This window comes from Pteropus medius, unplaced genomic scaffold (assembly GCF_902729225.1).
Source record: "Pteropus medius unplaced genomic scaffold, Ma_sr-lr_union100, whole genome shotgun sequence".
Taxonomy (NCBI): Eukaryota; Metazoa; Chordata; class Mammalia; order Chiroptera; family Pteropodidae; genus Pteropus; species Pteropus medius.
Genome location: NW_024351730.1, coordinates 35,169,419 through 35,183,180, shown reverse-complemented (window position 1 = coordinate 35,183,180; position 13,762 = coordinate 35,169,419). Strand labels below are relative to the sequence as shown.

The 13,762-nt window shown below is 32.1% G+C and overlaps 1 protein-coding gene across 2 annotated transcripts in view; it reads right to left on the bottom strand.

Annotated features, from left to right (window-relative positions):
- CCSER1 (coiled-coil serine rich protein 1) overlaps positions 1-13,762 on the bottom strand; it is a 1,118,997-nt gene that overhangs the window by 959,979 nt on the left and 145,256 nt on the right. For both annotated transcript variants that reach the window (XM_039845718.1, XM_039845719.1), the window contains exon 3: positions 11,585-11,769. In XM_039845718.1, the coding sequence (XP_039701652.1) occupies positions 11,585-11,769 (185 nt within the window). The remainder of the gene's footprint in view (positions 1-11,584; positions 11,770-13,762) is intronic.

The window sequence follows — 13,762 nt, the reverse complement described above, 5'->3', positions numbered from 1 at the left end:
AGACAAACTGACATCATGTACTTCCCAATATGATCCACTAGGAACACAATATCACACATTAGTTTTCCTTTCGAAAACTGCATGAGCTGAATCTAATAGTGAAAGACCAAACATAAATTGAAGAACATTCCACAAAATAACTGGTGTGACTATTAATGCCATGTGAGATAAAAAATAGTGAGGAACTATTCTAGATTAAGAGAGATTAAAGATAAGTAAACATAACATGATTCTGGATTAAAGCTTAGATTGAAAAAAGTTAAAAACAATTAGGAAAAATCGAATATGAATTTATGTTAAGTAGGATATTGTGTCAAGGTTGAATTTTCTGATTTTGATACTTATACCATCATGTAAAAGAATATCTTTGTTCTTAGAAAATATATGCTAAAATATTTAGAAGTAAGGGATCATGATGTGTACCACTAACTTTCATATACTTCAAGAAGATAATATAAATAATATGTATGCATGCATCAGTGAAAAAAAGATTCATTTTACTTAAATATTTTTGCTAGCTCACCAACAATTAAAAACTAATTATATCCCCTCCTTCTGTTTTTCAGATTTATTAGTGGACTGTTCACTGCTTGATACATTACTTAGATCTATAATAGATTCCAGAACTAGGAATTTCTTATCTAGTCTAGTTAGATGTCCTATCTTTTTAGAATGTCAGAATTCTATGACTCTAACAGGAAATCTAGATTTTTTTAAAAGCAACATTTTATCTTTTTTTAAACATCATGTAACTCAGCTGCCATGAATAAAGAGACCCTCTCTTCCTGTTCACCATGTCACCCTCATCATCTTCAAACAATACCTAACACTTGTCCTGGACACATTGCTAGCACCGAGTTCAACTGAAAAATCAATCTGCTGAGCCATTAAGTCCATTTAACATAAATATCTTTTGAATTTTTTTTTTTTTTTAAATTTGGGCTGCTTACCTTGAGCAATTCTGTGATTTTATTATGCAATTCTGTTTTGGTAAAAATAAATAAATAAATAAGTATTTATGAAGCTTTTGCCTATTATTTTAGTAAAATAGGCTTTTTTATTGAACCAGACTAATTTGCTATTTTATGGTAAAAGGATTCTTATTTTTAAACAAATGGAGGAACTGCTTGGAAAATTCGTGGTGTCAAAATTGGAAAATCATTTTGTTTTATGTTGTTATTTAATAAGAACGAAAACCAATTTCTATAAAAATCATTTGTATAGGTCAATTGTTCTGATTTCCCTAAAATTACCTAATAGTATACTTACAACAACTAGGACAGAATCATGAAAAGCTGAAGATTTTAACATCATTTATGTTCAACCTCACTGCACCGAATCAGAAAATAGAAAACAAAACTATATGCTGAACAATGGTGGCTATCTTTGAACTTCTTTGGTTAACAGACCTTACAGGCTTCCAGCTGTGTAACAGTAAGTTCCCTTCAAAAAATCACAGTATTATTTCATAAAACTTAATGGTGTCCCAACTCCCTTTTGTTATGAGGGACTTCCTAGAGAGATGAATGCTGTTAGAGAAAAGCATGCATTAATAGTTCCTTTCTCTTTTTCTAAATATAAGCCCAGCATCTCTGCTTCAGTTCTCTTTTCCGCAGCTATGGCAACTTCTAACGGACTGCTGGGTCAAGTTAAATCTTTAGGATCAGTGTACTCTGGCACTCACTTGGCTCAGTGATAGTTTTTTATATACTGTTGTTATTATTACTAAAAAGAGAGAGAATCACTGTGATTCATGAACCATAACTAGGTAGCTGATCTTTTCATTGAAAATCGCTACTTGTATTAATGTTATCTGCATTTCTTTGGAACATAAATCTAATGAAAGTGATAGCATGCTGAGATATACTGTCTCTTCCTAACCAGTACCTGATAAATGATATGAATTATCTAACAGCTGGTTATCTCCATTTAGTTTAAATATCCAAGCTAAAAACCATACTGGTGGATGTATTCTTCCAACGGAATAAAGGAAGAAATAAACAAGAACAAAAACTTGAGTATGTTATAAAAGTGTCTCTCACAAAAGTTAAGAAATCTTAAATTATGACAGGACAGACTAGTACTTTTACTAAATACACTACTGTTCAAAATTTATTTTTTAAAAAAATAAATAAGATACTTTATAAATCACTATTTTATTCAACATTATTTTTTTCCAAGAAATCATCGCATCTTCTATGTTGGATAACATTATCATAAGATTTAACAAAATATACTTTTGAAGTATTAACTTATCAAGGTTTTATCAATTTATTATGTGACTTATAAGTATACACATAAATGTCTACTTTTTATAGTTAAACTGGCTTTTTATTTAAGAAAACAAAGAATGCAAATTAAATTTCTTTATAAATAGCCAACACACCCATTTTAAGAGTAGATGCTTTATTCCTAATTTCATAATCAGGAAATAATGAGGTCAAATAAACTTTCTAAATAGTGTAACGTAAATGTAGTAAAACAGTCAAACTTTAAATGTATTTCTTGATTAATTTTCTTCTAAGCACTATAAACGGATTTTGAAAAATGTATGAGTTTCCAAAAAAATTACCAAATGAAAAATCAGGTAAATAGTAGATTATCCACATAAAGCATTAATATGTAAATAACTGGAACTTTTTAAGGACTGTTTTTGTTGTGGCTTAAAGGAGCCAACTCAATTTATTATTGTCATGGTAAGATATACTTTATATGGGAGTTTAGCTTTTAAAATATTTTTATTTCTAAATGAATAAAAGGCAATACAACTTACATTTCAGTTTCTGGCTTCGATCCATGTTATTAATAAAAATGTGTCCTTTTTATCAGTATAGCACTTTAAAATTTACAAAGCCTTTTCACATAACTCATGTTATTTGATCTTTACAACTCTATGAGGTTGGCAGTATTATTACTAAGTGAAAGAAATGAGACTGAATTTGGTGTCTTATACCAAATCGTGCATTCCTTTTATTGCACCAAACTTGCTTAAAAAAAAAAAAAAATTTAAATCACTTTAAACTGATATAAAATAATTCCTATTTTGTAAATTTATTTTGATCATGTTTGTATGTTAGGAGAGTCTGCCTTTAATTTTTAGGCAATATGCTTTTATTCCAGACAGGTGTCACAAAGACAAAATAAAAATGCATATCCTTATAAGAAATTAAAGATTAGAAAGCATTAAAGTCATTTGGGGAAAAAAAGTGTAAGAAAGTATGATAATATCATATATATGTTTATTAATGCACTACATTTTATTAAATAATTACTTTTTATATTTTTAGGAACTAAGGGTATTTTATAGACTTATTTCTCTTCTGAAATAAATCTTAATGCTGTCCCCTCCCCCCTTGCACATACACGAGGCACACCACAAGTTCTTGAACCAGAGCCAGCCTGAGGCACAATCCACAGGAAGCTCGGAAAGAAACAAAGCAGAAAGAGCAGTTGCAGAGACCACACAGTAGGACAGAAGTGGGCAATGCGTGGTTCTCTGGTAGTTGCCAAGTTTCTTGGAAGCTCAAATACATACTGTCAAATACACAACCTTTCACCATTGTCTGTCCTTTGCTCAACTTAAGCTGCTGTTAACTTGAAAAAACAAAAACAGAAAAGTGTAGTGGTGGGTCATAGCAGTGAAGGTAGAATTTATTATAGCGATGCATTTACTCTGACTCTAATAGGGAGATCCTATTTTAAGTGATATAATCGCTGCTTTCCAATGTGACTTTACAGAGGAGGAAATTAAGAATTATTGGAATCTTAAAAAGACACTGAAATGCATGTGTACTAAAGCAAAATTAAGATAGTAATATAAATGAAGGAAAAACAAAGGGAGAAAAGCTATCCACTATTTGGGCAAAAGACAACTCACTGCATATTTCTCCACATCAACTCCAAAGATAGAGTATGCTTCCTTAACAAAAAATTCTTTGTTTCTCACTGATATAAACACTAATCATTGGGTAGTGTTTAAGACAACTAGTTGATACTTTGTAAGGAATAACAAATGTATACTATAAAAAGTCTAAAAGAGGGAACCAAAAATATTGGTACTTAGGTTTTTTCAGGTTGGATGCAACAAGCTAAGCACAAGAGAAGATATAAGCAAAAGAGGCTTTTCTGAGAAAACTTTTAACACTATGAAATGATCACTGACTTACATGACAATAGTGATAAAATGACAGGTACTCTAGGAATTACTAAACAAAAACAGCATCACATTGGAAAAGTGTGAAATAAATATATGCATGATTCATTTTTAAATCACACATTTTTATCTTGACATTGCAATTATGGTGGTTTGTGAGATAATGATAAATATTTGTCTCAATTTTAAAATTATTTCAAAAAATATAAATGTTAAAATATTTATTTTTCTATAAACTTACTGTAATGTTTATTACTAGATATAATTCTTCTACTACATTTCTTGACTTTGTAAGTTAAAGAAAGTTTATCATTTAGTTTACTAAAATTAATTTAATATGTTGTATTTAAATTTCAGAATAATAGAATAACTCTAGGAATTAATTTTTTTCATGTCTAACTTGATAATGTAAAATCTTCAAATTCCAGTGACTATTTCCTCAGTAAAAGTAGTTATTTTACTCAAGGTCAATTCTGTTTTACGGATTTTGCGCTGTTCAGATGGTCAAAGATCTGTCATGAATCCCGAATCAATAAATATTCTCTCTCATGCTATGAAAGCTGTGCCAGTCCACAGAGTTACATAAAAAAGGCATGAAACAATTTTTATCTCACAGAATATTGAGATAATAATCTGGTCAAATATAAAATTGTCATTTTTGCGTTATAACCCCAAAACTAAAGGTAAAAAAAGCTCATGTTTCAATTTTATTAATTTTAGAGGTATATAAATTATCTAATGGGTATGCTCGATGTAGTATGGTTAGAGAAAAATCTTTAATTTTCTTCTGTGACTGTCTTTAATTATTTCCTCGATAAATAATAGCAAAGAGAAATATGTACTGTTCTTAATGAAATTTTTAATACATATTGTTTAACACTGCTATTGTTACAACATGATTGTTTATTGCCATGATCTGAATGTTTGTGTCCCCCCAAACTCTCATATGTTGAAATTCTAATCCCAAAGATGATGGTATTAGGAGGTAGGGCCTTTGGGAGGTGCTTAGGTCATGAGGGTGGAGCCTTCAGAAATGGGATTAGTGCTCCAAAGATATCCCTAGCCTGTCCACCACGTAAGACACAAGGAAAAGGTGCTGGTTATAAACCAGAAATGATGCTGGCACCTCCATCTTAGGACTTACAGCCCCCAGAACTCTGAGAAACAAATTTTTATAATTTATAAGTTACCCAGTCTATGATATATTTTGTTATAGCTAAGGGGCTAAGACACATATTAAATTTTAATAATGTAATCACAGAGGGAAAAATTAAGTGCTATGCACATTCTCATATGAACTTTATAAAGAGATGAGTAATAATTATGATACTGTAACTTTATTTACTCAAACTAATCTTAAAATCATTTAAGATGAAGTGAGTTAACTCTATAAATAAGCCATTTGTAATTTTGTACACCGAATGTAGAAACTGTGACAGCCGCTAAATGAAAATGACTCATCCAAAAGGCTAGAAAAAAATGAGTGGTATATTTTATCCAATTCTACTTCTTTAAAAGCAATTCTGAATCATCAAGTTTATAAGAAATGAAGTAAATTGGACCAGATAAAATATGCACATGAGTTTTAAAACATCATCTTAAAAATATTTGACCAAGAACGTATCTTTTTTAATGAGTTTTCCAATAAATATCATAAATAATTGACTATTTCTTATCTTTGTATGGCCAGTCCATAACTATTGTACTGATATGATCCTATAAACCACTCCATAAGGCTTATTATTCTAAAATGGATTATATTTCTACTGGAATAATGTAATAAGTGATATGGGCTTCTTGATCAAAGACTTAGCATCAAAAACCAAAAGCTTTATAATGCATCATAAAAACATCTGTACAATAAATTAAAATGTCAAAAAACGTGCATAAGTACATCACACAAAATAATTGTACTAAAGGTACTATCATAACATAATCATCATTTTTACCTTTAATTCACTCATGTTCTCTGTGCACCAGGCACTATACTAAGTGCCATAAGAAATGCTAATTTGCACATTTCTTCCATTTAAAAGACTGAAGTCTAACGTAAAATGAGACACATCAAATAACTAAATGGTGAGTGCCATATCTGTAATATAACTTAGAAGGACATTAATAGGAAAAGTACCATTAGTAAATAGAATAATCAATAAAGACACTATGGATTAGGACTATTAATCTAAAATTAATATACTAGTTATCAACAAATGTAATTTTATGTTGAATGAGTGATACTTATGATTTTAAAACATATAAGGAATGTGGAGAATGATTTGTGTGGCTCCAGTTCCATAAAAATATTAATAACTTCTCATTAGATGTCCTTATAGTAAGCAATGATATTTGCTTTAATTCCATTAACAATAAGTTAAAACAAAAGCTGAGATCATTATTTTAACCCTTAAAAAGCCACTAACAGTTTTACATATTCGAAAGTCTCATCTAGGATTTCAGGAATAAGAGGATAAATTTCTTGAATCACATTTTCTAATCATCACTTTTCCTTTGCTCTTAATTTTGGGCTTGAATAACTTTCATGTCACAAAATGGAAGTGTGAAGATGCATATACCAAACAAGGCAAGTAGATCTCTTTAGCCTGGTGGGTTGTACAGGTGAGGTGTTTTGAAATTTATTCTCTGAATATTAATGTACTTTTTTCTTTACCATCCCAGTGCCTCTCAGAGTCCCTGCTCATTAGCAGCTGGACCACAGTGGTAGAAATTAGCAAAAGACAAAAGAATTTATGTATATATTCAATAGTGTCAACTGAACATGTGACATAGATTCCATATAAATTAGAGATACAGAAGTTCGAGTGCTTTTTTTAATCCTCTTAATATTTAATATCAAAGGTCATAATGCAAATAAAGCTCCACCCATTCAGAATTTTAAGATAATCAAAATGGTTCAATCTGTTGTATTGACAAGATCATGTTAATGTCTCCCTACCTGGGACTCTAAATTCCTCAAGGGCTGTCTCTTTCATCTTTGCATATTCAGAGTGAGTTCTCAATAAATTCTTATTGAAAGAAACTGTGAGTGCATGGATGAATAAATAAAGGATAAATTAATAAAGGAGAAAATAGTAGGCCCCAGAAGAAAAGTGAATGCATAGTAAAGTGCTTGGCTATTTAACATAGGACTTAATTAGTCTCAGATCGTTAACTATTATCAATATTACCTAAATTCTGGATTTTGACATAACAAATAATTAAAATATGACATGAAATGCTAATGATCTGCAAGTAACAACTTTTTCTTAAATATAAATCTAGTCTGTTCTACCGAAGAAGTCCTACAGCTTATGTTCTCACTATGAGATTCGCAGTGTCTACACAAAGGCAGCCAGCTGCCAAATGCGAATGAGAAAAATTATGCTGTGTCAGAATAAAACTAGCCACAAATGAATGCTGTCAGAATCACTTAGCACAAATAGTTCAGGGTAACTTTGTGGATGCATTTGCTGAGTCATCTAAAAATAACACAACTCTCCAAGCCAGCTTTTAAATGTACTAAAAATGAATACTTCCAAACGTAGTAGGAGTCCCAGAAATTGAATCAAGTAGTTAATTTAAATATATATCTCAAGGCCTTTACGTCAAGAAGAGAACACACTGCAGAGGAAAAAACTTGTAGGTATAAACGAATTCTTCAATTTCTAAGATGTCTTCAACTTTTCAACCACAACGACCAGTGCAGTGTGAGGCAGAGTCAGGGCCCATCAAATATGGATAAAAGGGATGAAGGAGGCAAGCAGGAAATCTCAGTTGATTAAAAGAACTGAGATATAATAAATTATTTGAGAAGATGATAGTCATTAGTTCCCACCAGACACATCTAGGTCTATACTTTTCAGATACGAGGAAGAGACTGTACTTCTTGGTGCCTTTTGTGGTTGGTTTGGGCCATGTGATTAGAGAGAAGAAATGAAGTGAGTCACTCATGGGTCAGAGCATCTATTACTGAGATGAAGACTTCAAGAGATCTCTTTTTGCCATGGTGAAAGGCAGTATTTGCCATGGTAGCTATTTCAACAGTTCGGTTTCAGAGGGAGACTGAACAGAATTCACAGCACCTTCCACAATGAACATGCAGACTGAGTGAGAAATAAATCCATATTATAGTCATTAATATTTAGAAGTTATTTGTTATCACATAGTGTAGCTAAGTCTTACTCATATATTCAGGCACTTTCTTTCCTGTAATGATGCCAGATCCTCTGTATTATTCATCACCCAGGAATCTATCCTCACATATATATGTATTAGAGCAGGGTGATCTTGTAAATATTTGAAGTTAGACTTCACTGTGTAAAGCTGTTGCAAAACCATGACAAATCCTTACATTTATTCATTGATATACAATTGTCTGGAAGGAAAGTTCCTAGAAAGAAAGAGCTTATTTCTAGAAAAGCTTTTTAAAATATTTAGACCCACCTAAGAAAAGTATCAAGAAAGTCACTCAGAGAAAAATTAAAGAAAGTCTTCATTTAAAGCAGTTTGAACATTTATAATAAATGTGAATGCTTATAAAATTGTTCCAGATATATTTTGGTTTCTTATACTAAATTCAAGCAAAGTCCAATTTCTTCTGAGCCACTGATATTCAAAGAATTAATACATCCTACCATTTCCCTTTCAGATTGAAATATCCCCAAAGTATACAAAACACTAGAATTGTGGTCTGTCTCACCTATCGGGGCATATTTTTGGTCATTCAGGAACCTTCAGAATCTTAATGTATGAACCATATACTATTGGTAGAAATAAATACCCATTAATTATATGAAGTGTTCCAGTTCCTTCTAAGTATGAAGGATGTGATGAAATTCCTTTTTAGATGAGCTATCTCTCCATAAAGACATTAATATCATTCATCAGCATATCAAGAAATACTACCACATTCTAAGTCCAGAATAAGTATTAATTTTGTTTCTTTTTTGTATTGCTTACTGGAAGTAGTAGTCGATACTTACAGCAAGCACAGATTGCCTTAAAAGTGTTAATTTCATTACACAGAAATAATGCAGGAAAAATAAAAAAATAATTTAAATCTCTTACAACCTCCCCAGAGTATGTAGGGTTTAAAGTTAAACAGCTAGGACTCAAATCCAAATCTTATCTCTGTCACTTATTATCTGTTTTTTTGGGGGGGGGAGGGCGGGGGGCTTAGTGCTCATTTTCTCAGTGCCTCATCTTCCTCTTTTGCAAAATGTGATCAATAACAATATCACTTGGTTCATAGTATTGTGAGGACTGAATGTGATAATACATGTGAAGCATTAAGAATACTCCCTTGGTTCAAATTAGCTTTAAAAATACATGTTATTATATTTTTGCTCTAAGAGAAAAGAATAACTGAATCATGGGTGTATTCTTTTTTTTAACATTTTATTTTTTATTTTTCCCCCCCTCCATGGGTATATTCTTAAATACATATATTCTCTTGAATTATTTTGTAAAAGAAATGTAGAAAATGTGTCACTTTTCAAACATAAAGCTATAATTTCCTAAATATATAAGTAACTTGTTTTATGTACAGCTAAAATTATCTAAAGAATCCTAGCATTTCTTCCTTAGATTGCTATGAGTTAAAGAATATATTTTATGCATTTTAAATTAACTATTAAACTGTAAGTTAACTGGAGACTGAGATATTAGTTGCAAAATCCAAAGGAAAACAGTAAAATCATAAAGTAACTTTTTTACAGGTTTAGTGTGAAAATTCAAGTGCATCAGTATTTATTTCAACAAATTTACCCGTAAATGCAGTGAACATGCACAATATAGCAAGCAAGTTTGTCCCAACCTTGATAACCTTTCCCCAGTGGCAATGGTGTCATCCTGCCATCTAGTGGAAGACCTACATCACTGCAGAGACATTTCGAAAATTTATTGAAAGCCTCAAGTAAAAGAACAAAATTACATTTTTGTGTTCTGACATTTTAAATTTTAAATCTTGCAAGTGGATCTGAAAGGAGTAATTTTGTGATATTATAAAGAAAATTATTTAAATTTAGTATGAAAAACATGAGATATAAAGAATATATAAAAGGCTCAACTTTAGGAAAGTATAATAAATAGTGCACAATTATTAATATAAATACCTTTCTATGAAGGAATAATAATGGACATTTTGTGGAGACATGTTTTATAATAATTCATTAGCCATAATTTTCAATGTTGCATCAGTTGGAAATCTTTCTTAACATGTCCTTAGACAAAAAAATATCAATTGCAACAATAATATAATATTTTCAAAGCAAAAAAGAACAAAAAGATGAAACATAATATAATATCTATATATACAAATATAAATACACCTATTTTTTAATATAATAGAAATAAGGAACTCATTTTCATTTGTTGTTTTGTACTTACTGATTTATCCAAGATTAAAATCTGGCTAAGCCTGACCTAATGCCTAGAACTTCTAACTTTAAGTACAATAGTTTTGGTATCACTCAGATAGTTTTGGTATCACTAGAGGTGTCTCAGTAACTTAAGGCTTCTTCACAATACAATTGTCAGAATCAGATGAGCTAACATTTTCATTTGAAACATAATTATCTAAAATATATAGAGATATCATAGATTCTTTAGTTCTGAGCATTTTTTTCACATCTATGCATGAATAGGTAGACAGATCATTTTAAAGAAACACTGTTAAATATTAGGAATCAAAGACACTGCTGATAGAAAGTGAATAAAGTGAACTCCAAAAGGCAAGTACACCTCAATATTTGTAAGACCTGATTTCCTGGATCTCCTGAGCTGCAGTCCACACATCATCTCTTCTTCCCCTGGCTCTATCTCACATTATGGACACCCAGCCCATAAGCGCAAGCCCAGACTCTCAGACTCTCCCCACTGCTTACCCCCGCTCCCCCCACATCTGCAATCTCCCATAGTTTAGACCACGAATCTGGAATCTCGGTTACCTAGAATGTGTTAAAGCTTTGGACAGGCATTTTGCCTTGACCCTGGAGACTCCTCACCTTGTGTGGAGGGGCAACTGTAAAAAGGTTTAAGGGACCCTGGCAGCAGTGTGGTTTACAAAAGGACATGTTTAAGAATGGCTGTAGAGTAAAGAGGTGATGGTGTCAGAAGGCATCCCGATGATCAGCATTTTTCTCAGCTGTGTATCCCAGAGTTTTATTCTAAGATAGAGAACATCAAATGTTCCATGGAAGCAAGGAAGATAGGAATTAAGTGTAGCTATCATGCTATGCTCCTATCTGTCAGAACCCGTAAGAGTCTTAAGTGAAAACTTAACATCTCTGACTTGTGACCTCAACTACGGAGATCAATTTTCTCTTCAAATATGTGGAGACTATTCTTCAATCTGTTTTCATTTTGCAAGAGGCAGGAACATGCCAGATACGTATGGAATTATTTTATCATTTGTAGAGATATGTATTTACTTACCATGCTGTTCATTTTTGAAGATGACGAACCTGTTCGTTGCTTTCTTAGACTATTAACTTCTTCTATGTTTCCATCTTTTGGTTTCAAAATCATTCTGCTACTCCCTGCAGTTCCTTCTGATGAGGATCGTAGTCGCCTCTCTATAAATCTTCCTTCACGATATGGACTGAGGCTACTGGCAAGAACTATTAAAAAATCAAATAAATAAAAATTACTATAAATGTTTAAATACGGTTTTTATAAATGTTCCATTGAAGGCAAATGTGAAACTTAGTGTCATTTAAAAATCTCTATCACAGAAAACTTTTTAAATTAACAACGGTAGTTTAGTTTGCATAGTTACGTAGTCATTCTGAAGCCCAAAACCTTTAGAGTCATCTGTGGCTTCTCCATACCTTACACAAATCACATAAGCAAATCCTGTCCTTATTACTTTCAAATTGTATATAGAATATGGTCACGTCTTGCTAGGTCCCTCACTAATATCCTGAACCAAACTCCATCAATGCTAGCCTGGGGGTTATTGCAATACTTCCTAATAGTCTCCTGCTTCTGGCTAATCCCATCTGCCTATCCCTCACCAAAACACTATCTACTTCCCACATGGTAACCAGAATGATACATAGAATGATACATTTAAAACATAAGTGAGATTGATCACAATCACTCCTCTAATCATAAGCTGATGTTTTCCCAATGGTCATTCAGGTTCCTCATGAAAAGACCCTACTCTTCACCCCACACTGGGATCCTCCCCAACATTTATCTGTTCGGGTCTCTAACTTCATTTTCTACTGCCTCCCCTATCCCTTCACTTTGCTTATGCCACAGTGGATCTCTTACAACCCTAGACAATTGCAGGCATGTTCCAGTCCCAGGACCCTTATGCCATAGCCTTGGTACTGGTATACTTCTCTGAAATATCTGTATATCTTAATCCCTAATCACCGTCAAGTCTTTGCCAATATGTAATCTTAAGTAGTATTCTGCCCACCATACTTAAAGAACAAAGCCAAAGTTATCACACTCCCTAACTTCAAGTTATACTATAAAGCAAAAATAATCATAACAGCATGGTATTGGCAGAAAAACAGACACACAGACCAATGGAACAGAATTGAGAGTTCAGAAATAAACCCACAGTATATGGGCAAATAATTTTTGACAAATGCGCCAAGAACATACGATGGAGAAAAGAAAGCTTCTTCAATAAATGGTGCTGGGAAAATTGGAAAACCACATCAAAAGATTGAAACTACACTGCTATCTGTTACCATACACCAAAATTAATTCAAAAGAGATCAAAGACTTAAATATAAGACCTGAAACAATAAATTGCATAAAACAAAACATAGGTACTAAACTCATGGAGCTTGGTTTTAGAGAAGATGTTATGAATTTGACATCAGAGGCAAGAGAAGTATAAGCAAAAATAAGTGAATAGGACTATATCAAACTAAAAAAAAACTTCTGCACAGCAAAAGAAACCATTAAGAAAACAAACAGGCAACCAACTTAATAGGAGAAGATATTTTGAAACAATGTCTCTGATGAGGGGCTAATATCCAAAATATAAAAGAACTCATACAACTCGAAAACAAAAAAAACAAGCAATCCAATTAAAAAACGGGCAGAAGACCTGAACAGACACTTCTCTGAAGAAGACATGCAAATGGCCAACAGATATATAAGAAGATGCTCAACTTTATTAGCTAAAAAGGAAATGCAAATCAAAACCAAAATGAGATACCACCTCATACGTATTAGGTTGGCTGTTATCAAAAAGTCAAAAGATAACAAGTGTTGTTGAGGATGTGGAACGAAGGGTACCCTTATATACTACTGGTGGGAATGTAAACTGGTAAAGTCACTGTGGAAAACATTATGGAGTTTCTTCAGGAAATTAAAAAGAAAATTACCATATGATCCAGGATTCCCATTTCTGGGTATATGCAAAAGAAATAAAATCATTATTTCAAGGAAATATCTGGACTACCATATTTATAACAGCAGTCTGCACAATAGCCAAACTATGGAAACAACCTAAGTGTTCATGGATTAATGAATGAAGATATGATATGTATATATATAACATTTAGTGTATATATGTATACACACATGACACACACACACAATGGAATATTACTCAGCCTCGAAAAACAAAGAATTTCTATCATT